A 27,910-nucleotide genomic window follows, 5' to 3' on the forward strand; every position below is an offset into this window, starting at 1 on the left:
CCGAACAGGAGATAGAGTGGCATGAAATACTTTTCATACAAACTGACGCAGGTAAATTCTAAACTTTTTTTAAATTTTGAAATAAGCTTTTCTAACGTGTGTATTTTCTTTTAATTAGTTGTGTGTATCATATGTATTTTTATTTTTGTGTTGGATGAAAGACGGACACGTTCTACGCCGCTGAGTCTGTTTAAAAGCTGTCCTTGCTTTGAATGAGTAATACCTTTTTATTAAGGGTTTTATTCAAGTGTTTATTATGATAAAGCGTGTGTCAATGATTTTCATCATGACTGTGTATCATATTGATTTGTAAGTCGTAAGCTTGTATTGGACAGGTATCGCTATGTTTTGTTCTTATCCTGAGTATAGAATAATGAAACCCTGATAAAAGTATGGAAAACTTCAGCAAGACCCTGGACACAGATAGCTTTTCAGTCCATATCACTCCCAGGAAATATATTGCATCGCAAAGTGGAAGATAGGAGCTGTTTCAGAGGGAGGGTTGGGAGTTCAAAGACAAGCTGTGTTCATGTTCCTGGGAACGTTTTGGTGGCTATTTTGTTATGAAGGATTTTACAATACAAGTGGCTCAATGTGTAATAGCATCAGGTACTGTGAATTAAATCAGATTACAAGAAAGTCAGTTCATTTGCTCAAACATAGGATCGCACTATTGTGTGCGGTGACACTTTATTTAAGCAGCACTTAGTTTATTACCTGTTTACTGCAATACTAACTTGTTTAAAACAGCAATGCTTTGGGACTATCAACACCAATTGGGTTAACACACAAAAAGAAAACTGAACTCTGCTTTTTTTCTGTTTGCATACTGTCTATTTATATTATTATTTTCTCTATAATATAATTACATTTGTAAAATGCAGTATTTATGGATTTGATTATAAATTAATCATTTTCCATAGGTGCACAATGTACAGTACAGTACTGAGACGTTATCCCGTTTCAGAAGATATATATATATATATATATATATATATATATATATATATATGTGTGTGTGTGTGTGTGTGTGTGTGTGTGTATGTATATATATTCCAGTGTTTCTGAGATACACTCTTATTTGCAGGATATATACTGATCTCAGGATATTTACTTGGCAAGGAAGCTGTAGAGATAAATGGAATGTACTGATCTTGTTTGAGGATAACTAGCCATGGTATATATACTCGGCCTTACCAGGACCATTTAAGAGTGTTTAACTGTGCAGCTCTGCACTATCTGTCTAGGTGTGTTAGCTATGTCCTGAAGCTCTGCTATGCTGGGTGTTTACTGACCCCCATCCCGTTTCAGGATGTTTAGCTGGGTGGTGAAAGTTGTTCCTCACCCTCCCGAACCACCCCGACCCCTGGGAGAGGATGTGAAGCCGGAGCCTGAGCCCACACCACCCCCTCCTGTGCCGGTACAGACAGCCCTGCTTATACTGCCCATAGATCACAGCCAGACACTCTGCTGACACCTTTTACCTGACACACTGGTTGCATTTGAATCAATAATTCCACACTCCAACCATTGAGCTACACAACAAGCAATGCTGAAAAACTGACACAAACACACATTGTATTCGTTTTTTTATTGGGTCTACATATCTAGCAATTGAGCGATTTTCCGGATAAACATTTATGTTAACAAATAAATTTCTGATGTAATCTAACCATTAACCATTAAAAAAATCTCTAGGTATTTTGCAGTATAATTTAATACAACACAGCTCTGCCCTAGGCAAGATCAGTCCTGTACTGATATATATAAACAGCACTGCATGTTTGTCATCATTGTCATCTCTTTACTTTACCAGATGTTAGCTTGATCCCTGAAAGAACATCTGCCAGTCACATGGAAGCAGAAACGCAGTTACTCTGAGTCTGAACTGGATTGTCAAGCACATTAGTGTTAGAGGTTAAATACAAACACAAACAGAATGCTTAACGGAAGGTCACACATCTCACTGTTTTCTGAGTTGATCATTCTTCACACTCCTGTATTGCTTCTCACCACAGTCATGTTGTCAACTGTAGGGATTTCAGATCCTCTATTTCTCTATCCATCACTCTCTCCTATTTCCACTGTCTTCATTGTGTCACTTAGAATTGCTGTCTGTATTAGTAATGTATCTTTTCTTTTCATTATCGTTGTAACAGGTAAAGAAACCTGTTGAAGTGAAAGAGAAAGTTTCCCAACCCCAAAATATTACAGGTAGGCAAATCTCCAGCAACCCTGCCTGTCGCCCCGGACTCCTTCCCTGCACATTCATTCTGGGATTTTGTGTTGCAGCTAAACCAGCCGAGAAGCCATCAGAACCAGCAGAGAAGCCATCAGAATCAGCAGAGAATCCATCAGAACCAGCAGAGAATCCATCAGCAGTGTCTGCAGAGGAAAAGAGGTACAGTAGGTGATCAAAACCAATCAACCCTGAATTCCAGAACGCTGCGGTAGACTAGATTGCAGAGACTGAGTGACTACAACCACTTTCCCTTTAAGGTGTTACTCTTTGCCTTTATTTTTTTTTGTTTTTTACTTGTGTAACACAACCCCTGGTGGGCTGATATTGTAACTGCGCTATAAAGTTCTGTTATAACACCAGATAGAGTGGAGCTATATTTTAAAAGCTTGTTAAAGCCTCCGTCAGTGCTCCAAGGAAGAAATCCAAGCCCTGCTGAATATGCACGATTATTGTCTCTCAGCCATGTCTAACCTCGGTGTCTGCTCTCCACAGTGCTTCTGGAGGGGTGTTGAGTTGGTTCTCCCAGGGGCTGGACAGTGTGTTGCCCAAGCCAGTGGACAGTCTGAGGCTGCCCAGGGCCAATGCAGAGACAGAGCAGGTAGGCAGCTTAGCCATATACTGGGGCTGAGGCTGCCTCTTCCTGATTGTTTTCCAGGCTGCTTTTCTGCCAGACATGGGTGTTCAAAGGGCTGCAGTGCAGGTGCCTGGGCTGGGTTATGAAGAAAAGTCATTCCGCAGTTTATTTGATGTCTAAAAGATATCTTGTTTTATAAGCTTGTGATGGGTTTTTATAGACCAGTAAAGAAACCAAAGTTACAAAAAATGAATAACATATGTTCCAATCACCAACTCCTACTAGCAGGGATTCAGCAGCATTGTCAACATTATTACATGCAGTACACACACACACACACACACACACACACACACACACACACACACACACACACACACACACACACACTTGGAAGGCTGTGTACATACGCAAACCCTCCTCTATAGCAGAAAACCAGCATGCAGCAAGCTCCAAACTACCCTGTTAAAAAATCCCTTTCTTATTTCAACCCAGTAATGTGTTTTCAATATCCCCAGCTGAACCTCAGTATGCTTTTCTTCATCCATAGTACCCTTTTATCATGTAGAGTCATTACTGGCCCTATGTTTCAAAAAGTAAGCTACATCTGCTAAAATGTATCTCTCAGTATATCCTATCCAATTGCTTTTCACCTTTACTTCTGCTTTCTTCCGACAGCAAACCAAACAAGAGGAACAGAAAAATGGTAAAGAATTATATATATATAGAATAATAGATGGGCTTCAGTGAGTTACAGGAAAATGATTCGATCTAGGGTTTCTGTGATGTTATAAATTACAAGACCCAAGGTGGAGTTTATAAGCTGCCACAGAAACCCGAGATGGAATTGTCTTCCTGCAACTCACTGTAGAAGCCCATCTATATATTTTTTTTTTATAATACATGGATACCCTTGTGATGCTAATATTAAAGAAGAAAGGTTCAGCAGTACAGTTTATTTTTTATAAACATGGTGTTTCAGTGCTGTAGAGACGGTCTATGTCGTTATCTGTTTCTCCAGTTTCTCTGAGATACAAATGTTCCAGCTTTACATCTTTTTTTTTAATTTTTTTTTTATGTATTCTCATTTCCAACAATGACATTTTACAGTACAGAGGTGGCTTTCTGACCCGTGTTAGTCCTCAGTTCTGGGACACTATCCCATTACATTTCCAAACCTTTAATAGCAGAAATGCCCTACATTCCAAGCAGCATACATTTGATGGCATGTTTATATTAGGCCTACATTACCTTAAGAAATATGAGATAACAGAGGCACTATCCTAAAGCAAGCCCAGGCGCAGCCCATCCATTCGCTGTGGAGAAGCCCTTAATTCCCCAGGGCTGCCTGACTGCACTGCCTGCGGATGGATAATAAACATGGGTCTGGAATGATATGGCCCTGGGGTGCCAGGTTAGCACCCTGGCATCCAGATACCTTGTAGAGGCTGTGAATCATCTGTGACCCTGCTGAGTGTGCCTGGATAATTAATACAAAATAAAGAAGGACACCGTAAAAGGGCTAGTGGCGTGTTATCTTCCCTTTTGGGATGATCTTTTATTGTACTGAAAACGGAACTGAAAACATGTGAGTCGATTTGTAGGTATATCATATGAATGTAATTACTTTTATTAATAGATTCAATCGTTCTCGTTTGTTCAACAGTGTCTCAGGCCAAGGAGAATGCAGCAGCCACAACTAGGTAGAGTACTAAGTGCATGGATTCATTACTGTACAGTATGTGTTCATTTATGTTAACAGGAACATTGGCATATTCTGAAATCAAGGTCGCCTCAGACATACATGCATTTTGAAAATCGCGACGAAGCCCTCAAATTATTGTGTAATCCCACAGAGCAATGGAAATTAAATCAGACCAGTATAGGGGCACGCTGAAACTTAGAAATTAAGTTAACAGTGATACAATCTTTTGGAAACCATTCTGAGGCAATTATCAATCTCTGCTCATGGATAGTCACTAATGCTTCCTAATGACAGACCACTGCCGTTGCAATCATAGGCTGCAATCATATATAGAGACTTTGACTAGAGCAAAGCTGACAAGGGGCAGAACATGGGGCTATGCTTCTGATTAAAAGAGGATAAGGTGAAATATTTAGTACATTTGGTTCATAAAAGTTCTTTTTAGGAACACAGGATATCCAGTTTAGTTTTGCATATCCACACAACACCATCGGAATGAGAGGAAAAGCAGGAATAACACAAAAAGAAACTGAAAGGTCTTGAAACATTTTAGAGTTAGAGTTCAAGGGGATGCTGCAGCACAGCAGGGCTCTCTCGAGTAGAGTTGCTGCTCAATACTGCTGTTTGAAATTCTTGACTCCTCTGTTTGTTCACATGTTTTTTTTTTTTTTTTATGATTTACAGCGAACCAGAAGAAGAGTAAGTAGCCAATAAGTCTCTCACACATTGTGGGGAACCCTAGGTATGCTTGGGGGGGGGGGGGGGGGGGGGGGGGGGCGGAGTGACATTATAGGGTGCGGTGAACAAGTGCAGTACATCATCCATTCGGTTTACTGCAGTTGTTCACTTTAAACAGTGTTGTGGGAGATGTGAGAGCGGAGAATCTGCGGCAGCTTTTATTAGGAGAAGCAGCGGGGCAGGGGCCAAACCCCCGGCACAGGGGAGTAGTTTAGTGCATTGAGGACAGCGCTGCTAACTGCTTGGGCAGCTTGCTTCAGGAAGACAGGCACAGGGTTTCAGTACAGAATAGCAGGGTGCCAGCCTAACCCTTGCTTGTCAATTTTGCAAATGCAATTCCCTTCATCAGAAACTAAGTGCTTAATGTAAACTGTCAGAGCATGCTGCAGATTAACGAGCTGCGTTAGCGCAAAACAACCTCTTTACTGCCTCAGAAAGATCGCTCATAGAGTAAATGCAATCGTATAACCATACCGGCATGCTGGAGTAACAAACTGTCTGTTACTTCGAGTGTACGAGCTGGAACGAAAATGAAGCAATATTTATTTGAATTTCTGTAACACATCGTTAATAACGTCTTCATCCAGAATAATCACGGCTCTATATTCACTCTTTTCACTGCGTGAACGTTATCACAGTTTAAAAGTTGAATCGGTGAGTTGTGCTTTCTTGTAAATCAGAGAGCTGCCTGAGGCTGCTAGTGTATGGCGGCAACCGCAGTGGCTTCGACAGTAGCGTGCTTCCCTTAGCACTCACATGCCCTCTAGTGGCCGCACGGTGCCGTGACGGGGCAAGCGGCTGGCTGGCTGGAACGCCGCTTACCTGTGCGTCTCTCACTAGGCAGGGCGGGGTCTTCAGCTGGATAGTGCAGGGACTGGCCAAGGTGGTCCCCCAGCCCGAGGACAGGTATAAAGAGTCTGAAGAGGAGGAGAACCCCACAGAAGTGGTAAGTAGCCCAGTGCAACCCTGTCCTCTCCATCCTTGGATAGGCCCAAGCTGACCCAAATGAGCCACAAGGGATGGTTCGACACTGTGCGGACTGCGTTTTGTTTTGTTCTGCCTCTTTACCTTATATAACGGGCCAGTCTCAAAACACATTTTGTTGCCATCTTTTACTAGGAAACAGCCAAAGAAGAAGAAATGCCACCTCCGCCAGTGGAAGGCGAGTAATATACTAATACAGCTGCTATAAGATACTATCAAACAACTTGTAGTTAGCTTATATATTACGATATCATTATTGCCTGGTCAATATAAAGTGTGAGCAAAGATACCATTAACTCACCTAACACGTTCTCATTTTGTTCCTAGAGGTAACGAATCCATGCTTGAGTGCAATACCATTTGTGCATATGTTGTATATGATGCAGTTATGTTTTTGTCTAACATGGATCGTTATAAACTAAATTCTAAACTAAATGAATGTTTACAGAGCAGCTAGGTTCATTTAAGCTGTCTGGTTGTTCGTTCACTTGCAGAACCGGGAATTCAGATTATCGAGGTAGTGTCGGTGTCGGAGGTTTCAAAAGACGCCGTGTCAGAAATCGACAATACAGCTCAGACTATCCCTTCCTTCACAGCAAGCACGGCCAGGTGAACACTTTCTTTCTTTCTTTCTTTCTTTCTTTCTTTCTTTCTTTTCTTTTTCTTTTGTTCTTTCTTTCTTTTGTTAATTCTGTTTTTTCTTAGTGGCGCTCACTCATGACTAAGTATAATTAAAATAATAGAATAGAATAGATTAGTGACACCTACTGGAGAAGAAGTACAGTTACGCGAATACAATCTAAATTCCTGTCACGTTACTACTGTATGAGGTAGATCTCATTGCCATTGGAAGGCACTGGACCTGCCCTCAGGGGACTGAATGTTTTACTGCAGTGGTAATGATGGGGGAGAACGAGGCTGCAGTAAAGTGCGTTGTAGGTTTGGGTCAAGGTGTACAAGTCATCTACTGGTCTGCTCCCTGACCACGCCCCCTTTCCCTGCAGCCTGTTCAGCTGGTTCAAACAGGGACTTGAGAAGGTGGTGCCCCAGCCTGCAGAGCTGCACGCGCCTCTCAACACGGAGGCTGCGCAGAAGCAGGTAAGGAGCTGCGTTCAGGGACGCTGGGGTCTGGAGAGCAAGGCAGGAGTATAGGACAAGATGATGGGACACTTTAAAATACACCATGGAGTCATGTAGGTTGAATCTGAATGACCGTTCACTGCAATGCAAAGGATGTGTTAGCTAGTATGTGTTATACATGCGTTCTGAACAGGGATTCACAAAGATGTAGGGGCTATTTTAAGGACTGTAGGGCCCTATTGCACAAAATAAAACCTCTCTAAAACAGCTGGAAAAGATTTCCAGAACTCCAAACTAGATTTAAGTCCTCATAATGGCCAACAGGGCTCATAGTTTAGAGTTGAAGAGTTTATACTCATTATTAGGTTAGGTGTTGAAAATAAGAATAAACTTCTGTCTCTGTAAAAGGGTTGCATGGACTACAAACTTAGCAGACTTCATTAAAAGAAATGGTTCCCATTGTTTCTACTGCAACAGAGTGGGATTGTGTGTTCTGCTGCTGGAGCTTCATTGTTTGGCTCATTACAGTGGGAATGGGAAGCAGGGAAGACTACAAATTGTACATTTAAACCAAAAGCTTTTTTTTTTTTTTTTTTAACAATGTACCATTTGCTGCCCTGGCAGAAGCCGGCAGAAAAGAAGGAAGAAGCACATACAGCTGAACCAGAAGCGCCAGCAAAGAAAACGGAAGTAAAGGAGCCGCCCCCACCTGTTAAAGGTATAAGAGCTGCACAGGAGAACTGCAGGGCTGATACCCCGACAGGTAACGTTACACAAGGAATTCACTTTACTTTGCATAAGGTTAAGCTGCATGCACTGTCTAAAGCATAGCAAGAGCCCAATCAGTGTAGCTCTGTATAATGGAACAGGGCTGATATGGTCCAGTGCTTGCACACACCTTCCTAGTAGCGATTGCTGGATACAGAAATGTATTTTTCTTTCCCACTCCAGAGGCAGCACCACCCGCAGAGCCAGCGAAAGTCTCGGAAGAAGCTTCTAAACCAACCAGGTAGGACAGAGACCGGGGCTACACTATGAAAGGCGCTATTTAAAATAAAGATTGATTGATTGATTGATTGATAGTGATGTATCTCTTCACAGTGGAGTCTGTCTGAATTGAGTATCTCTTCACAGTGTTGTAAGCTGGTTTGTTCAAGGGTTCGAGAAGGTTGTTCCACAACCAGTGATGAGATCCAAGCAGGACAGGACAGAGGTGAGCAGGTCAAACTAAAAACGTTTAATGGCAAGATGAATGGCTTGCCAGGCATGTTTAGCCCTGAGAGTCCAGACAGATTCAAATTCTGCCTGTTTATTTAAATGAACACCGTGTTGCACCCCAATCACATGGGAGTGTTTGAAAGTCACAGTTTGATTGAAAGTTTCTACAGGTTGCTTTTTCAGTTACCTAGACCTAATTACCTGTGTGCTTAGCGGCTCTTCATTGACCTTGACCACTGTTTGGTGCTGTCTTGGCAAGGCTGGGTTCAAGGTACTGTTAAATAAAAAAAAATGATCTTGATTAATAGTGCCAACCATTTCTATTGAGTAAATCTTTAGGGAAATAAGGGCACAAATAAAGGCATTTTATTGTATTACATTTCAGGAGAAAGATGATGGACTTTCAAGTCAAGTGCGACAAAGTAAGTAAAAAGTATAATTATTATTATTAGTAGTAATAGTAGTAGTATTGATCAAATAGTTTTTTTTAAACAAGTCATGATACACAATGCTTGGATACAAGACCACTCTTGATACACGTCATGGTTCAGATGCTCTACAGTACTTTGTCAGACACAGAAGGTGCTAACATGATCGTTAATAACTGACCAGTCTGGTTCAGACATTAACCCTTTTAAATCTTGGATCCTCCTGCAGCTTGTAGTGGATGTTGGGGCCTCTTCATTTTTTATTTCTTTTTTTACAAAAGAAAATGTGACCTTTGACTAAAAGATCCAGTTTGCTGCAAAAGGAGTTGAACCCCTAACTACGTCTGCAGGAGTATCCAGGATCCGAGGTGTCATAGCAGCAAGACTAAGTGCATGTATTCCTCCTTGGGAGACCCACTGGCAAGCTGCAAACAGCTGTGTTATGCATTTGGTAAACATGTAGTAATCGAGGGAAACTTAGGCACACAAAGACCTTGTCTCTTGCAGTGACCCTAATCCAGTTCTTATTATCCCTTTGTTTCAGGGAAGAAGGCACTGGAAGCCTCTGAAACAAAAGGAAAATGAAGACTGAGGACATAGTCATGCAGCACAGGCAGACAGGCACACACACAAGCAGGCACACAGACAGACAGGCATGCAGACAGACAGACAGGAATGAACATACATGTCTCTAGAACACGCAGACCGCTAGCTTGTAGATTTATAGTAAAACTCTGTGCAAACCAGTGCACTAGAAGCACTCTGGTTCTTTCTATGGAAACCTATGTATTCTATTAAAACCCTCAGGTTGTATGTTCTATTAAAAACCTCAATTCTGAGCAGCCAGGGTAACTGAAAGTGCTTTTAAAGTACCTGCTACAGGACTAAACCCATAGGGGCATTTTCACAAAGCCTTTGTACCCCACTTTACACCAGTTTTGGTTTCCAAACTCGGGGCTGTTGTAAGAGCTTCTACGTGCAACTTAGTTGTTTCTTGTTACTGTTTTTTTTCCTGTCACAAATAACTTTGGGGTAAATGCTGGGGTAAATGCTTTTTGAATAAAGCTCTTTTTAGGAGCCAGTCACTATTATTTAGCTAAGCCACTTTCCAAAGCCTTTGTAGATAAATACGCTTCAGCCTGCTTTAAGGCAACGTTGTGTGATGATTATATGTAAAAAACTGCATGTGATTATTCACGGGAAAGGCTATGATGACATTAGTGAGAAAGCATAGCAGCTTACTAATGTTTATTGTCGATCATTTTCTTTTCCGTTTACAGTAAATTAAGCAATAAATGAAAACAAATCTGGAATTAAACAAATTTGTTGGGTTGTTTTTTTTTTTCTTTCAGTGGTATTTAAGACAGGTGCTAGATAAGAATGTGCACAGCGGTGGACACACGTATTGTCATTGAGCATTCTGAATGTAATGTTAAAAGTGCATTAAGTACATCATTACTTTGTGTTTCTTTATTACAATTTTGTCCGAACTGCTTTAATTTATCACAGTTTCTAGGCAACTTGTTTTTTGCTCAAGGCTGGGGAGAAATCTTTTGCCAGAGCTCTCAGCAGATCAGTTTCCACTGAACTTAATACTTCAAAACAGACTTCTTTCACCACCCTGTTCACATCAACACAGCAAGGCTCGACTGGATTCAGAACTAGCGATAGTCAGGGCAATGGACCAAGAACCTTGCTCTTCCCACCCCAGTGTTAGAGCATTCATTTCAAATCAACACAGTGCAATTCATAGCCTGTGTCAGAAAACTGCCCATTAGTATTCATTATTATTACTGGCACCTTCTCTTATGTTTACAATAAAAGGCAAATGGCCCTTTTATACTGATGCCAGTCTCTCCACACCCAGCACAGAGGTTTGGTGCTGAATGTAATGGCTATAGTTTGACCGCCCTCCGGCGGTTTAAATTGTAAACACTCAATACATGTGTTCAAAGATACTGTAGTTTTAAAATCCAGTCCTGAGAGACACTCTGTCGTAATCCTTTGTAAATTAAATATAGTACATGGAAAGAGGTATAAATAGATTCATTTGTTCGTTCTTTTATTAATTCAATAAGTTCTGTTTTCCAGTCTCTATCCTCCCGGAGACTGTGGAGGATATTGTGATGGAGGAGGTGGACTCGGACTGGGAGAATGAAAAACAAGAAGAGCCCGAGGGACAGCTGACCCAACTGGAGCCTGAAAAAATCCCAGCTGAGCCCGTGCAGGAGCCGGAACAGGAGGGCCAGCAAGAGCAAATGCAGGAGGAGGACACAGAGACCCTGGCAGAGCAACACCAGCAGCCACAGAAACCACCGATTCAGACTTGCATAGTGGAGCTGGAAGACGCAGAGACGCAGACAGAGAGGTGGACACCTCTCCTCCAACAGCAACAAGCAGAGGCCACTGAGGAAAAAAGGTAAAAGTGCTGTGATGTGCCAGTCTGTGCTACATTCACCTTCACATGGGAGCTGTCCCTCAGGGGGAGACTCTATAGGTATGGGACAGATTGAATAAATGTAAGGGACATCGACCATCCTATGAAAGCATGGTTACACTCTGCCATGTTTTTAATTATACTGTATGCATTCCCACACTTCTCCTTGCTTTACCATGCTTGCCTCGTATTTTTGGAGTAGGTGGGTTAGAATGATGGGAATATCTTTGTAAAAACTACAGTTGAAAAGCAGTTTGAACAAGGCTGGCTGTTTTCTCACACAGTCAAGAAGAGAAGGCGGAGACAGAGCACTCTGAGGAAGAAGAGTAAGTCCCTCTCACTCAGTAACTGTTACATCGTTTACAATCGTTTCATATGAACCAACATGTGCTCGTCTCTCTCACTCTCTGACCCCATTCCCCATAAAAAACTAATAGATATATAGGTAATAAACAGATAGCTATATAGATAATGGTTTCCTGTTTGTTTCGGAAGTTTGCCCTATATCCCAGAGGAGGATGAAGAGGATCCAGAGTAAGTATTTTAAAAAATCTTTTTTTTAAACTACAGAATATTTTACAAGGAAATGTTAAATTAAGGCACCATTAGGTGGCATCAAAGTGCATTGATTGGAATGAGGGAATGGGTTATCGTGACATTGATTCTGTGACATGGTCCCCTTTTCCCCAAGGTTTAAACCATGCAGGTTTTAAAGAGTGAAAGCACCAAGTACTGTGTAATCATTTTCAGAGTGAATCCCAGGGTTAGACGAACCCTCATATAATTTGTTGGGAAGTTGCTAGGTAGGTATGGCATGAAAAGAATTTTGTTTTAAACATGTCCATATAGATTAATATGACACTGAACACATATTAATTTCCCAGAGACCTGAAAGCAGATAGTGTGACTGAATGCAAGCAATAAAGTCAAGCCTAGGTTTGACAAAACACACCACACAGACCACGCTCTAGTGCAAAGCTTAAACCACTTTTCATTAACCCTTAGTGTTCTTAATTCAATTAGGCTATATTCATTAACACGGCTTTGTCAATCTGGGCATAATATTTGCTAATTAAACGGACCACCCAATGGAACGGCTGACTAAGTGCATTTCTGTCAGAGCTGAGTGTGATGCAGCTGTGTTCTGTTCTGTACTCTACAGGTTACAGGTTACATACGAGCAGAGTGAGGATGAGGAGGGGATCTTAGAGTAAGAATTGCCTGTTTTGATAAGCTGGACTGCATATATACTGTATTTCTATCCATATCTTTTAAAATGGTTTTCATTGTACTGTATTTTACTGATTGTACAGTGTATATGTGTATATATATATATATATATATATAGAGCTGCTATGCCTGAAGTATTGCACTGTGTTCAAAGTGTGGCAATTGGGAACAAACATACCTCTTTCTTAGCTTGTTTGTTTGCTTTGCTTATTTGCTTAGTTTAGTAAAGGGTGTTTTTCATGTGTAATAAAACACACATTCTTTATATTATTTTGTGCTGCCCACAAACAATAAAAAAAAAAATACAGAGCTTGGAAGATAAAAAGGTATGTTTTTTTTTCGCATTTGGTTTAAAAATGTTTTAAAAAGAAAAACAAAAATGTTAAAGTCAGTAAACCTCTAGAATTCTAGAAGCTCTAGAATTGTAATTCGCATCTACCGCTCAAAAAGATGCTAGAAGCCCTCTAGTGAAGAAGTTGCATAGCAACGCTTGCTCCATCCCTAGCAACTGCTCAGCATCTCCTAGCAACGTTGGCCCCGTCGAGTACCGTAGCCTAGTAACCCAGCCAGTGTCCCGATACGCTGTGTTTCTGTGAAGGAGAAAGCACTGCGCAGCTGGTTTCTTGTCTTTCTAACTACAGTAAATCCGATTGTCTAGAAAGAGGATTTTCGTTTGATCCATTTTGATTAGAAATCCAAGGAAGGATTATTTTTTTGGTTTGTCTGTTTACTTCTAGCCGAGTGCTACAGTTGCTTTTTGGCTATTGCGTTAACCCTCCACGCCAAGTTGGTCTGGTCGGGGTTATCGTGGAGAGAATATTGATATTAAAAATGCATAAATAATAATCATAAAAAAGACAGGGGTTTCGTAGGATTTATAGCAACACAAGTAAGCATAATTTTATGTGTTTAATTATCAGTCGACTTTGTAGCGTCTGGAGTATTGCTTGGAATTATAGTTTGTATTTTACAAGTGCCTACTGTGTTAATTCTAGTTTATATAATGTTTTTTTATTTCATCGGCATTTGCTAAGATTCGTGTGGTCTGTCATTCTTCTTCTTCCTTTGTTACTATTCATATTCAGATCTTCTTGTTGCATTTGTTGATGTCAAAACAAAACATATCCTGTAGCTGCATATCAAGTGTAAAACTGTTATTGGTGTGGGAGCATGGAGAAGATGCTATCAATATACTCTCCAAAACGCAATCTAGTGTTTGTCTGGCTGAATGTGTGGTGAGGGTTACACACAGCATCATGAGGGCAGTCTGTCCAGCAGCCAGTCTGATGAGTGCTGTGCTGCTAGAGAGATATGGTAACAGTCATCTTCCAGGCTTTTCATGGGCATTGCCACTGGCCACGTCCCTCATGGTAAATGGCATGAATCTTTTATTCACAATGGATCTCAAAGCGCTTACTTTCTAAACACTAACACTTGTACATTGAGCACCTCTGCAGTCAAATGGGTACCTGTTTCACACCACATGTACAGCTGATGCCATGCTATCTCATGCCACATGTTACCAAAAAAATCAAATCCATGGAGAACAGGCTACTTAGCAATAACCTGCACTGAATTGGTTTCTACTGTGTTACATAAGATTCAGTCTCCTTGGAAATTGAAATGTCACATTGATATTTATGGTGATTCATGACTATCAGTCTGGGCACAGCTTTGTCTTGCTCCCGTACTGAAACGCTGCTTTTTTCTGTTACATGACAAACATTCTCTGCCGGAATGTTTGTACTGGACCCAGTATTACTAGAAACAAAGTGATATTACTAAATAAATATCTTCCAAAATATATATGAAAGCCTCTGAATGAGATATACTGTACCTCAAGCCTGGGCACTTCAATAAGACTCAATTGCCCATGTATCCATGATTCAGAAGTGTCTAACTTTCTAAACCTCCTCAGGCATCCTAATCCTGTTACAGTAATCAGCGCTTCGACTAACCCATCTCTGGCCGTGTGCCTCCATAGCGTTCCCAACAGCTCATTCTGTGAAGTAATCAAGCATTTTAATGTCCCAGTCACTATTCCAGAAGCCTGCAACCACAAGTCAAATTGAAAACCGTCACAAATGTTCAAAATGTGTCATCCCGTCAGGCAATGCTGGAGCAGATTTAGTGTCAAGGAGTTATAGCTTCTAAGGCCTAGTTTCCATAAGCAACCATCGGTTCCTGGCCTCTAAAGTGGAGGTTTAGGGTGAAGGGATGAAGCTCACTGTTTGCTCCGATCCTCAGGTGCTTGGTAGACGTGTGCCCAGCCGAGGGCTTCCCCAGCCCTGTTAGAGAGAAGCCAGGACACAAAGTCAAAGTTGTCCAAGAGGAAGAGCCAGTAAGGTTACCTGAACCAATACAGGAAGTGGAGCCAGAGCAGGAAGTGGAGATATCACAAGAACCAGAGCCAATAGAGGAAGTGGAACCAGAGCCAGAAAAGGAAGTTGGGCCTGTAGAATCAGTGAAGGAGCCTGAGCCAGAAAAAGAAGAAGAAACACAACCAGAGCCAGAACCAGAAAAGGAAGTTGAGCCAGTAGAATCAGTGAAGGAGCCTGAGCCAGAAAAAGAAGAAGAAACAGAACCAGAGCCAGAACCAGAAAAGGAAGTTAGGCCAGTAGAACCAATGAAGGAGCCGAAGCCAGTAAAAGAAGAAGAAACACAACCAGAGCCAGAACCAGAAAAGGAAGTTGGGCCAGTAGAACCAGTGAAGCTGCCGGAGCCAGTAAAAGAAGAAGAAACACAACCAGAGCCAGAACCAGAAAATGAAGTTGGGCCAGTAGAACCAGTGAAGCTGCCGGAGCCAGTAAAAGAAGAAGAAACAGAAAAGGAAGAAGTAGTTGCACGTCCTGTGTCCACTGAGCAGGTAACAACAAACCATCCAGTTCCATTACCTTTCAGCTAGGATGCAGAAATCAGACTGAACCTTTTTCATGTTGAATTGTCTTTGTTGACTTGTCATATGAAGCAACATTTTAAATGTTGGTTCTTTCGGTGAAGGCAGTAAAAAAAAAAATGTCAGCAATAGATTTAAAATGTTTCCGGTTATGTTTTCAAAGGAAGAAGAATCGCAGGTGATTGAAGAGGAGTGTGACGGTAAGACACCAGTCTTTCTTCGAGACAGTGTTCAAGTCGATACACAATTGAGATTGAACTGAAAGGAGCTGAAATCCTGCCTGTGACAATGTCACAGATAAACTAATTTCTGGGGGAGACCTGAGAGAACAAACATTTAAAACCATATGTATGTTTTAAAGAATTGAATGGACCCTAATTATTCTAATGCCCGTCTGATTGGAATGTGTTGCTTACAGTACATGGTTGCCAAGCATATTTGTTTTTACCTATTTTTATTGCAGGACATTCCACTATGAAATAGTGTGAGGGGCTTAACTAGTCAGAATGTATGTGGTATACTGTATAGCCAGAACAGTCATTAATTATATTGTTTTCTGCTCTTAGTGTCACTGAGCTGCGCCAACATCAATCGTTACCTTATGCGCCTCCCCAGACCCCAGCTGCCTACGTGCTTGAACTGCCTGCATTATGCCTAAGCGCAACCCAGACCTGGAGTTAGACCACCTAGTCCGTGAATCACCCCAACTCCCTCAGAGCCCTTCCCCCTCCTCCCCCAGCAGCATGCAAGAGCTCCCCAACGTCCCGAGATACCAGGCCCGCAGCCCCCGCCTGCACCCCCTCGGAGTCCAGAGCCAGGTGTCAGGGGTGGTGAACCCCGGCTTCTCCAAGGAAGAGCGCCCCCCCGGCCGCCTAAGAGGTGATGAGCCCACCCACTCTCTCTGTGTCACGTGGGGTGCTTGTCCTTCCTAGGGCTGTGCTGTGCTGTGTTGTTGCTGTTATCTTGTTCTTGTTGTCTGTGGCTGGGATTACCTTTCAGTGCAATAGTGGTGCTATCCTAGAGCTTTTAAAAGTACCACATGACAAAATCTGTAGTAAAAACATCATTTTAGTTCTGTTTTCAGCTTGAAACTATAAAATTGCCCCCCAAAATAAATACTGGCCTCTTCTTTGAAGCTGCTGATATATTCCCAGTCTGTGAGGTATGGTGACCTCTTAATGGTTTACATATTTCTTCCTTGTGTAAACAAATGAAGATTAATTGAAGCCAGTGTAATGCATTTAAAAGAGACCTATTCATGGCTACTGCAGGTTTTAATGAGAACCTCTGGAACAGCTTGCTGAGAATACTGCACTGTACTATACTTGTAGGTACAGAATACTGCACTGTACTTGTAGGTACAGAATACTGCACTGTACTTGTAGGTGTAGAATGCTGCACTGTACTTGTAGGTATAGAATACTGTACTGTACTGTTCTAAACTTGTAGGTATAGAAAAATGTTCTGTACTGTACTTGTAGGTACAGAATACTGCACTGTACTTGTAGATATAGAATACTGCACTGTACTTGTACGTATAGAATACTGCACTGTACTTGTAGGTATAGAATACTGTACTGTACTGTTCTGAACTTGTAGGTATAGAATACGGCACTGTACTGTACATGTAGGTACAGAATACTGCACTGTACTGTACAGAATACTGTACCTACAAGCAGAGGTGACATTTTCTAGAGCATATTTCACAGTGCTGGAAAATGCTCTAAAAAATGCAGCTGTGGCTTTCCCGGCAGGGTATAGGTCGATCAAATCAGCCACCGTGTATGCAAAAGCAGGCAAGTGCCACGAAAAATAACGTGTATGTTTGTTGTTAGATGTCTTTCTGGAACGCGTTCCTCAGCTTTCCCAGTGTAAACGGGACGGCTTGTTATTTTTTAGAGGGCTCCAAAGTTCACCCGGCTGTAAACGTAGAAGATGTAGACTCTCCCGGATCTCTCGCGCTCCCGTCCATAGTTCACCTGCCGTCAGCGCACTCGAGCACAACCCTGACCGTGCCTGGGTTCCCTGCCGCAGCCAGGAGGTAAGAGCACTGAGCACTGGACCAGTCTGCAGAACTGTGTACACCGATAAAGTATTTTATTTTCATTTTGTGTTTTAGTTATTGGATCTTCTGCTAAAAATCCTTGTTCTTGATTTTGAAAAATAAAATGTCGTTGATGCATCAATTATTGACGATAAATGCGTATGTGATAATCAAATAAGAAGTTAGTTAGGTTGCTGATTGCACCAATAGTCAAGACGTCTCAGTGGGACACACTGCAGGTGTCTTTAACACATACAGCTTTATGAAACAGTTCCATATATCTTCGCCATTGGCGTCACCTCATCTTTGAAAGATGCTTTGCCGAACTACCGGAAATGTAATTTTCGAATTGATTTTGTGTCTGTGTCTGGCACCGGTTGTTGCTCTCTCACCTGTTACCCTCTTCTGTGCTGGTTAGAAAGAAGCTGTTTTCCCAAGGCGACAGTGTGGAAGAGACCGAGATTACAATCAAAGCCTGGCTCAGTCAATGCAGCCTGCAACCAGAGGAGGAGTGAGTACATGGGGGCAGGGGTGGGGATATACTATAGAACAGAAAAAAGGGTGCTACTGTATATGCACATGGCAAAGATTAATGATCACAAAACATAGACAAATTCAGAGCCTATCTACAATACAGTGTTCAAATTAGTGACCCTACGCCATTTACTGTACCTGAAAAAAGAAATAAAGTACTTTGATGTAGTGTGACTTTGTTTATACACTGTAGCCAAATATTATAGTCTGTTAACCCTTATACAACGATGTGGACTTTTAAATGTGTGAAGAAGCTGGAAGCGTTTTATAAATAAATGTAAAGAAAACATATTGTTTGCAACAGTTGCACACACAGAAGCTTAGCCGCAATTCATGTTTTTACCAGTGTCATTTTCATTGCATTTTAACTGGCTTGCTGTCTCCATCTAGAGATCGGGCATCGTCTGTGACCAGCCAGACCAGCGCCATCGTGAACGAGAGGCTCCAGGAGCTGGTCAAGTTGTTTAAGGGCCGAACAGAAAAAGTGAAGGAGAAGCTGATCGACCCCGACAGCAGCTCAGATGAGGAGAGCCCCTCTGCATGTGAGTCTGTCTTGACCACACTGATACATACTAGCACTGTGACCATCATGAGAAACAGCCAGTCAATCTCAAATCTGGAATTGTTTCGCTCAAAGAAAAATCTCTAAGTCTGTGTATGTGTGGGTGAAGTCCCACTCACAAGGCCAGAATTTTCCAGCATAATCAGATTATTTGAATAATACAAGCAATAGGCAATGAAACGTTTAACACGTTTGATCCTTGGTTAGCACAACACTAGGACACGCGTCTCCACACTCGTGTGCTGTGTGTGTGCGCTGAATGGTTTTCACTCATTGCCAGCTCCCGCGAAGAAAGCTCCACCACCTCCCCCCCCTCCCGAGGAGAAGAAAGAAGAGGAGGAAGAGGAGCATTACTGCGAGATGCTGTGCTGCAAATTCAAGACCATGCCCTGGATGATGCGGCTGAAGGAATACCGCTTCCCCGCGAGTATCGACCCCTACACCAGTGAGGCTCTTATCCACCTTCTCTCATTCTGTAACATCCAGGTATTTTAGCGTTACACTGAGAGTGCAGGGCTGCAGTGTGGAAGCCAGTGGGTTTGAGTAGCTCAGTGGACAGAACTCTGGGCTGCAGTGTGGATGTTCGTAGGTTTAAATATCGTAGTGGTTAGAGTGACGGGATTCCAGATTAACTTCAAAAACGGGAATGGATCTCTAGCAACAGCACTCGGCAGTAATGTCCAATAGCTGCTTGGGATACTTGGTGTAATGTCAAAGCAAATGGAGACCAAGGAGCCCAAGCATTTCCTACACATTATACAGGTGTGCTGCTCAGATCTAACATGGTAGTGCATCCATACTTAATTCCAATAAACCTAACGTCGCTCTTGCAGCTCGACACAACAACCCCCCTTCCCTTCTCCGTGTCCTAAGGCTAAGGTGTATGTCCGATGTCTCTTGTCCCAGATCTGATGTACGTGCTGTGGCTGTTCTTTGTGACCTTGGCCTGGAACTGGAACCTATGGCTGATCCCCGTGCGGTGGGCGTTCCCCTACCAGACTCCCGATAACCTTTACCTGTGGCTGCTCATGGACTACCTGTGTGACCTCATCTACATCCTGGATATCTTCATCTTCCAGGCCCGCCTGCAGTTTGTGCGCGGCGGGGACATTATCGTGAGTATTGCCTTACCAGACAGTTGATGCAACAAAAAAAAAAAAAAAGTACTAGTTTAATATTATTCATGGCTGATGACAGCAAAAGTTAGACATAAGAAAAGTGAACTTTAACAAATCTTTTATTTAAATGTTTTTTATTATGTTTAAATTTCAGACTGACAAAAAGGACATGAGAGAAAATTATATGAAATCATACAGATTCAAGGTAAACGGTTTTTTTTTTGTTAAGCGAAATGTAACAATGTTTAACACGGAGAGTTATACATTATACAATGAGACTATTTCAATAAGTTTAAGTGCTAAGTGTTGTTGCTTCTGCTTTGCAGATGGACGTGATTTCCCTTTTCCCCCTGGATCTGCTGTATTTGAAGCTGGGTGTGCTGTCAGTCCTACGATTCCCACGGTTATTAAAAGTAAGTTAGGAGCCCTGAGTTTGCTGTAGATTGAGGCTGCTCACCCTAATCTATCTGACAATGATTTCATGACTGATAGCCTTCCGATCATGGTTCAACCTTCCTTACCTTTGAACTTGGTCCTGCTGTGAATTATGGGAATTGCAGTTCAAAATAAATTATCATGGATATTGTAGTTAAATTGAACCAACCCCTTACTTAGCCTTCAAACTCAACATGGTTATTCCTTTATTAGGACACTGTCCGAGGGAGGAGGTTGAACCTACACACAAGTCTAAAGGGTTTTCAGAACAGTGGCTTGAAACCTCATTCCAGGAGACCACTGGGAGACCTAGTTTGAGGCAACTTTGCTGTATCAAACCCCATCTCCCCTGGTGTGCCTCCTGAAACCAAGCTCCAAGCCACAAAGTGCCTTCATGTTCCCTCAGTTTTAGTGTTCTGTGCAGCTAGCTTACAGGGTTCCCATGTGTTGCTACAACTTTATATGTAAGGTGTGTGTATTGTTTTATTTTATTTATTTTTTGTACATTTTGACAACTTTTTTTTAACTTTTAAATTGCATTCCCTGCCTCAAGATGGCTTCCCTTGTACCCACATGGACTGCTCAGAACTACATTTCCCATCATCCTCCTGCTCACAGGTAAATCCATCTCAGTTACATATATGAGCAGGAGGATGATGGGAAATGTAGTTCTAAGATCAAACCAGTGACCTCAAACTAAGATGAAGGCACTAGCCTTAGTGTCTTGTGGGTTTTATTTGGCTCAGTTTCTCCCAGAAGTGAGCAGCCGGAGTACGCATTTCTTTGTAGATCATCTCAAGTATCTCTTCTGCTTATCTCTTTCTCTTACAGTATAGCGCCTTCTACGAGTTTAACGACCGTCTCGAGGCAATTCTGAGTAAAGCATACATTTACAGGTAGGACACAGCAGAGGCTGTTCACTCACTATGTTCACTGTTTGGCTCCTTTGCTTTGAGGTGACCTTCCAGAATGGGTAACACTTTACACTGTGTCTCTAATTACTCTGTATTTCCATAGTAGTTACTTAGTAAATACATGTGTACTTAGACATAATTACAATGTTCTGATTCATATTCACAATATACTTAATGTGTAAATATTTTTGCACGATATAACCCTCACCCTCAACCAAACTCTCACCCTAACCCTACCCTCACCCTAGCCTAACCCTCAGCCTCACCTAACCCTCACACTAAACCTAACCCTCACCCTTGTCTGATACACGTGTGTATTTACATATATCATGCAAAAAGATTTACGGATTAAGCACATTGTACAGTAACTGTGCATAATAAGATTGTAATTATGTGTAGGTACACATGTATTTACTAACTAACTACTATGTAACTACAGTAATTAGAGGCACTTCTTGTAGTGTTACCCTAGAATGGTGCACAAATCCAGCATGTTAACACATCCTCACTGGGGTCATAGTTTAACTGCAAATGATTTAGACAGAAGGGTCTGAATTCAGCAGGGGTCTGGGTTGGAATAGACACCTCCTGTAAGGTAACCCTCTGTTCTGCTGTTCTTCACAGAGTTATCATAACGACGGGCTATTTGCTGTACTGCCTGCACTGCAACGCCTGCCTCTTTTACTGGGCGTCGGACTACGAAGGACTTGGATCAACAAAATGGGTTTATGACGGAGTGGGAAACAGGTATTCATATCATCTCTCCATGCAAACGCAGCGTGTAGCTTTTCCTTGCCACAAAGCTTTCTCACACCTCACTTCCTAATGGGGACTCTTGCTAAGGGAGATGAGACAACAGCAGATGTAGGCACCCCCGTAGCCATGGACTATATATAACTGTTATAACATAGCTGTTCTTATTGGCCCTGCTATTTGTAGTTATAATAGGATTGTTTATTGTTCCACTCTAACTTTGCTAATTATTTATTACTGCTCTTTTCTTTGCTCTCCAGTTATATCCGCTGTTACTACTTTGCCGTGAAGACTCTGATCACCATTGGGGGGCTGCCCGACCCAAAGACCCTCTTCGAAATCATCTTCCAGCTCCTGAACTACTTCATCGGAGTGTTCGCTTTTTCCGTTATGATTGGTCAGGTAGAGGAAGCCCTTGTGCAGTCGTCAAAACAAGAATTTATAAATAACAAATGCACACATAGATTTAACATCGTCGTCTCCTACACCGCGCAGTGTACGAGAATGAGATGAGTATGAGAATTAAAAAAAAAAAAAACTCATTAAACAACAAGTAATCACCCATATTATTACCCTCTTTTATGGCGACCATCAAACTAGAATAAGGTAAACAGAAAGGTCACCTTACAGAATGCTGGACCGTTCTGTTCATGTAAACGCAGAGGGAAGCGGTTTCACCAGTGTAATCACTGTTGAGGTGCAGCAGTTCCTTATTCCACCCGTCCCCCCTTCTCTCCTGTTGCAGATGAGAGATGTGGTTGGCGCAGCGACTGCAGGGCAGACTTATTACAGAGCCTGCATGGACAGCACCATCAACTACATGAACTTGTACAAGATCCCTCGCAGTGTTCAGAATCGGGTCAAGACCTGGTACGACTACACCTGGCAGTCCCAGGGCATGCTGGGTAAGGAGATGTGGGTAGGCTGGGTGGGAGTGATGCTACAAATGAAGTGCAGTGACCTCGCTGGTGGCCTCACTGTACAAATTGAAGTGCTGGGTGCCTCTTTGTGACATCAGGGACACCAGTTTGGTAATCATAAACAAATTCTCAAATATAGTATAAATCTAAACCCACGATCCATACCCTTACCTTCAGTGATAATCAATACATCTTTTAGGAAATTGTGTGCCATGTGATTCAAGCCTGCTCCTGTGGGGTAACTGTTTCTGTGGCCAATCCCAACCCTCAGACTTGTAAGGAAACATTCTGATTAATGTCACTTGTGATAGCACCTGTTCACACAGACTGAGCGGAGGCCGTTACAATCTCATTTCGCCACACCTCCCATGGTGAGTGAACTGGCAATCCGGTGTCTAAATGACTGCTCCCTCGCTTGTTTCCCGTTCAGATGAGCAGGAACTGCTGGTGCAGCTCCCTGATAAGATGAGACTGGACATCGCTGTCGATGTCAATTACCAGATCGTAGCAAAGGTGGCGCTCTTTGAGGTGAGTCTTCCAAGAACAGATTTTCAACCCCTTCAAACCTGAACACTTCTTTAGTGGGTCTGTAACTAATGAGGCAATGCATTTCACAGCGAGCTGCGCAACGGGTATCCTTTACCACAGCAGTGCATTTCTCTGCCTGACGCCCCTCTTCCTCCTCAGGGTTGTGACCGACAGATGATTTATGACATGCTGAAGAGGTTGAAGTCAGTGGTGTACCTGCCGGGGGATTTTGTCTGTAAGAAGGTATGGCTGCCACATTTTCATTAAGTACAATAGGCATAAGTGAAAGACTTCTGCTTTGCCTGGGAATCCCAGCTCTAAATACCCGTGAGCTCCCAGAGATTTTCATCCTTAACTCTTGCCTGGGAAACTCCGGTTGCCCGCACAAGGTATTTACCTGCCCCTTTTTTCCAGGGGGAGATTGGAAGGGAGATGTACATCATCAAAGCCGGGGAGGTGCAGGTGGTAGGGGGTCCGGATGGGAAGACCGTCTTTGTTACACTGCGAGGCGGATCTGTCTTCGGGGAAATCAGGTGGGATGTTTCTCTTTTCGCTGTTTTTTTTTTTTTTTTAGTACAAGACAAAACAAAATAATTACACAGCGTGCAGGTGTGGTTTCTGACAGGCAGGACAGTGTGAGGGTTACATAAACAGAACAGAATCACATCCAATAATGTGTCACATAAGCAGATATTGTTGAGGTTTGCAAACACAGTGTGATACAGTGGGTTGCAAAGTACAATTGAATGGTACAATGACAAGTAATCTGTACTGGTTTAAGTGCAGGACTATGAGTTACAGTGAAAATGAATGTCCAGTCCAACCGCATCCCTTAGTTGTTTGTCCCAATTTAATACACTTCCCCTGCATTTAAGATCGCAAGGTCTCTTTTTGATGGTTTGTTTTCTATCTTTAAAGTGAAAGTGTCTGATCCTAACTAAGGTTTGTGCTTTATCACCCTGGGAAAAGCCTGCTGTCTGTAGGAGGAGGGAACAGGCGCACAGCTAATGTGATGGCACACGGTTTCGCCAACCTCTTCATCCTGGACAAAAAGGACCTGAACGAGATTCTCATCCACTACCCCAAATCTCAGAAGGTGCTGCGCAGGAAGGCCAAGTCAGTACTGCGGTGAAATGAGACAACCATCGCCCGGCTCCAGGATCTCTGGAGACTGCAGGCCAGGCCAGGTTTTTCACTTCACCTCTCTAAACCTCAGATTCATTGATTTTATTGAACATGTGAAGAGAGCTTGAATTGCGTGAGCTGTCGCTAAATTAATTCGTTTTACTTATGGCGGGGGGGGATTACTTCCTGTGAGGAAGGTTTTCATCAATCAGACCTACACAGCCTACTAATTTGTTGTATTTGTCTGATTGGGCGGGACTGTGAGAAGCAGGAAGAAATATTAAATAAACAGAAACCTAAGCACAAGGTTAAATGAAAGAGTGCGGGCGAGTGCAGAGTTCTCTGTAATGACGGAATTGCACTGTTTCGATAGATCTTGTCTCCCATATAAAATTTCAAGAGGTGTGATTGTAGTCCATGTTGTTACAATGCACTCCGAATAGAAACACCACCACAATTAAACAACGTGAATGCTTTTACTGAATTCGCACACACAGTTCACACTTTACTTGTTGATAAAATCAGTTCATTTTGTGGTTTAGAGGTGAGTTAATGAAAACACATGACCTGTCTTAGTGTCCCGAGATTATGGAGTCAGGTGGCAACCTTAACCATCATACTCTGCTGCCTCAAGCTAGTTTGCCCTGAGACTCAGGGCATTGTGAGTCAGGGTCTCTTTTATGGTGAAGTGTTTGTTTTACACCTTGGCTTCTTAATTGTGACGTGCAAGTTTCACTGGTATTGTTTACTGCTCTGATGAATCCTGCACACTGTGGCTGTGTGTCATTTTCATTTGATTTCACGCTGCAGCAGTTTTGCAAACTTTTCACAGGCAGGCATAAGATTTATAAAGCTTTTAATATCCTGTAAACATTTAATATCTTGTAAACAGGCCCCTGTCCCTGGTAATTGATTAAAAAAAAAAACATACAAAAGTATTTCCTCCGAATTGTGAAGACAAACTATCCATGTTTAAAGATTACAAAAGATATATACATTTAAACGCCTCAAATCTGTAGCACACACTTTTGTACAAATGGACTGTCCCACATAGTCTTTCACATAAATGTATTTGGAACTTTGTTTTTAACTTTTTTTTTCCGTAGAAAAATGCTAACCAAAGATACCAAAAAGGCAGAGATGGATGAGCCGAAGGGGGTACAGCACGTGATCCCTCCTAGACCCGAGACCCCCAAACTCTTAAAAGCTGCACGCGCACTCACCCTTCAAACCAGAAAGAGCCGGTCCTTCAGCAAGCTCAAAATGATGAAATCCAGCTCTGTGGAGGTACAGGATACTATCAAATACAGGAACCCCTCCAGGCTGAGCTATAGTACCGTCTCAGCACTTCAGTTTTAACAGCAAGTCGTCATTTTTACACAGGATCTCCCAGTAGTCTGTAGGGGTGAGAGGTGGGGAAGGGGTCTATCTCTAATGGTACAGTAGCTCAGAATGCTTCTTTTAGCAAACATTTTTATGCAGAAGATTTTTTTTTAATAAAGTCAAAGAAAAAAAAGATAGTTCAGCTCAATTAAAAAGAAAGATGCTACAACTACACCTGCAGGGGTATTCAGGATACAAAAGGAACAAAGAATATAGATTTAGTAGTATAGCTATAGTAATTGCCCCTGCGTTTATGTATTTACCCCCTCCCCCCAGCCCTCCAGCTCGGTGCCCGTGCCACCTGCCTCCCCAATGCACCGCCGCTGTCCCGTCCCACAGACCAGGCCGGGGGATGATGACGCGGATACGGAGAACATGGTGTTGGAGACCGCAGACGGTTCCATGGTGCTCCGTATGAGCCCTTCACACAGAGGCGAGGAGCAGGTCCTGACTGTGGAAGAGGTGCCCAAAGAGACAGAGGACCCCAAGCAATAAGCACCAGCCTTTGGAAGAGGGGGGCGGGGGGGGGCGGGGGACAAAACCATTCACTGTGCTTGGCAATGATTCACACGCTGCAGGGAGATCGGCCGTTGTCCGCTGCTGCGTTGAGTGCAGATTTGAACTCACTCAATGCTGTGTCGCAGTGCTTCAGCGCAGCCTCCAATAACAGCATTGTAACTGCGGTCGTGAACTGCAGCTACAGCGTGGTTAACCCTAAACTTACAGGGAGTGCCTCAGTTCATCTTAACAGTTATTTGTCCCCATTTATATATATAAAAGTACAGTGTTGCATTTCCAATGAGAAAAAAAAATGTAGCAGGACTCCTAAAACTCACTTACTGAATAGTAAGGGCTGCTTATATGGCAATGTTGGGCACAGCTTAAAATAAGCTCAGGCATGTTTTTGTTTTGTTTCTGTTTTGGATCTTGTTGTCCTGCAAATAGCCTAAGCTGAACCTGCTGGAAGGCAGGCTGTGGGCAGCTGCTGCCTGTCATCAAAACCATGTGCGATGTGGCTCCAAGTCTGGTGTTGTGCCACCTTAACGGCCTATCTCTGAACCAAGGAACTCACTACCAAGCCAGGGAAACAAGACTCCATTCTTACACCCTCGCTTCGCTGTGTAGTAACACAGTGCACTGTATACTAAAGTACAAGCCTTCAGCTCGTCAAACTCTCAAATGCTTTTTAAGTTGCCGTGTGGCAGTCCATGTAGGTGGGCTTCTGATAATGTGAGAATGATCCCCAGTACCTACCCACCCTATCTTTCTTTTGCATTCGGCTCAAAGGGGGGGTTTCTTCGGGGTAGACATTTCTGAGGGTGAAGTTTAAAAGGTACTCTTGTTATACAGCTCAAAACACTTTGCATAGTTAGTGGGTGGTGGAAGGCACAGCGCAATGGGCTGAAGCAGGGGACCACCGTGCCCTGAGCATGATGCCTCACTGTCTTTCCTGAACAGGGCCATGTTCAAGCACAGAAGCGTTAGCAGACATTCCCCAACACTGGCGAGCTCTGCTTTCCATCGACTCGCATTCTGGAGCGATCGTAAGCAAACATGTTTGGCGCCTTCGTTCTGGTAGCTGGACGCAGCCCAGGTGCGCTGCTTTCATTTCACTGCCACTCGGGACGGTGCTTTTTAAAGTATTGGAAACACCAGAACTCATTTCAATACACTATACTTCGAAACAGTGAATTAGCAAGGAACTTTTTACTTTATGCTTTTTGTGTTCAGTTCAAGTACTGTAGAGAGTCAAGGTAAAGGTTGTGCTGTAGGCTACATGCAAACATACATTTAAAGTGTTCAGTCAGACCAAATCTGATATGTGAATAATAAAAATTGTGAAATAATAAAGGTGCACAGTGTCTCTAAATCATTCTATGTTTGAATAAAAGAATATAGTCTGCCCAGTATTATGATACTGCAGTTTTTATTTATTTCGATATCTTTGGAATATATTGCCAGGTCATTCAGCACCATGTTCTTTCTGAACACAAAAAAGACCATTTGAGAATGAACATGGTGCCCTTTGTTTAACTAATCTGACATTGTCAATTGTGCAAAC

At 42.5% G+C, this 27,910-nt stretch overlaps 1 protein-coding gene across 1 annotated transcript; it reads left to right on the forward strand.

The window, feature by feature from the left end:
* LOC121325330 (cyclic nucleotide-gated cation channel beta-1-like) lies at nucleotides 1-27,901 on the forward strand. The gene is made up of 39 exons (XM_041267758.1): nucleotides 1-51; nucleotides 1,312-1,420; nucleotides 2,160-2,214; nucleotides 2,293-2,401; nucleotides 2,735-2,840; nucleotides 3,495-3,522; nucleotides 4,483-4,519; nucleotides 5,206-5,220; nucleotides 6,100-6,205; nucleotides 6,379-6,425; nucleotides 6,712-6,852; nucleotides 7,248-7,341; nucleotides 7,948-8,086; nucleotides 8,275-8,332; nucleotides 8,458-8,536; nucleotides 8,927-8,963; nucleotides 11,061-11,388; nucleotides 11,691-11,732; nucleotides 12,569-12,616; nucleotides 14,884-15,502; nucleotides 15,696-15,732; nucleotides 16,181-16,411; nucleotides 17,432-17,573; nucleotides 17,995-18,087; nucleotides 18,501-18,652; nucleotides 18,953-19,117; nucleotides 19,579-19,787; nucleotides 19,945-19,995; nucleotides 20,117-20,203; nucleotides 21,057-21,121; nucleotides 21,764-21,886; nucleotides 22,153-22,294; nucleotides 22,638-22,797; nucleotides 23,243-23,340; nucleotides 23,500-23,583; nucleotides 23,755-23,873; nucleotides 24,310-24,456; nucleotides 25,572-25,752; nucleotides 26,125-27,901. The coding sequence occupies exons 2-39, from the start codon at nucleotides 1,313-1,315 to the stop codon at nucleotides 26,341-26,343; spliced, it is 4,701 nt and encodes a 1,566-aa protein (XP_041123692.1). The 5' UTR covers nucleotides 1-51; nucleotide 1,312; the 3' UTR covers nucleotides 26,344-27,901.
* Nucleotides 27,902-27,910: the final 9 nt, after the last annotated feature.

This window comes from Polyodon spathula, chromosome 13 (genome assembly GCF_017654505.1).
Source record: "Polyodon spathula isolate WHYD16114869_AA chromosome 13, ASM1765450v1, whole genome shotgun sequence".
NCBI lineage: Eukaryota > Metazoa > Chordata > Actinopteri > Acipenseriformes > Polyodontidae > Polyodon > Polyodon spathula.

Excerpts from the sequence above, each read along its gene's own strand:
- LOC121325330 (XM_041267758.1), top strand. The coding sequence starts at position 1,313 with ATGTTTAGCTGGGTGGTGAAAGTTGTTCCTCACCCTCCCGAACCACCC. Across the intron at positions 1,421-2,159 it reads CACCACCCCCTCCTGTGCCG|GTAAAGAAACCTGTTGAAGT; the intron begins GTACAGACAGCC and ends TCGTTGTAACAG. Across the intron at positions 19,788-19,944 it reads TGCGCGGCGGGGACATTATC|ACTGACAAAAAGGACATGAG; the intron begins GTGAGTATTGCC and ends TTTAAATTTCAG.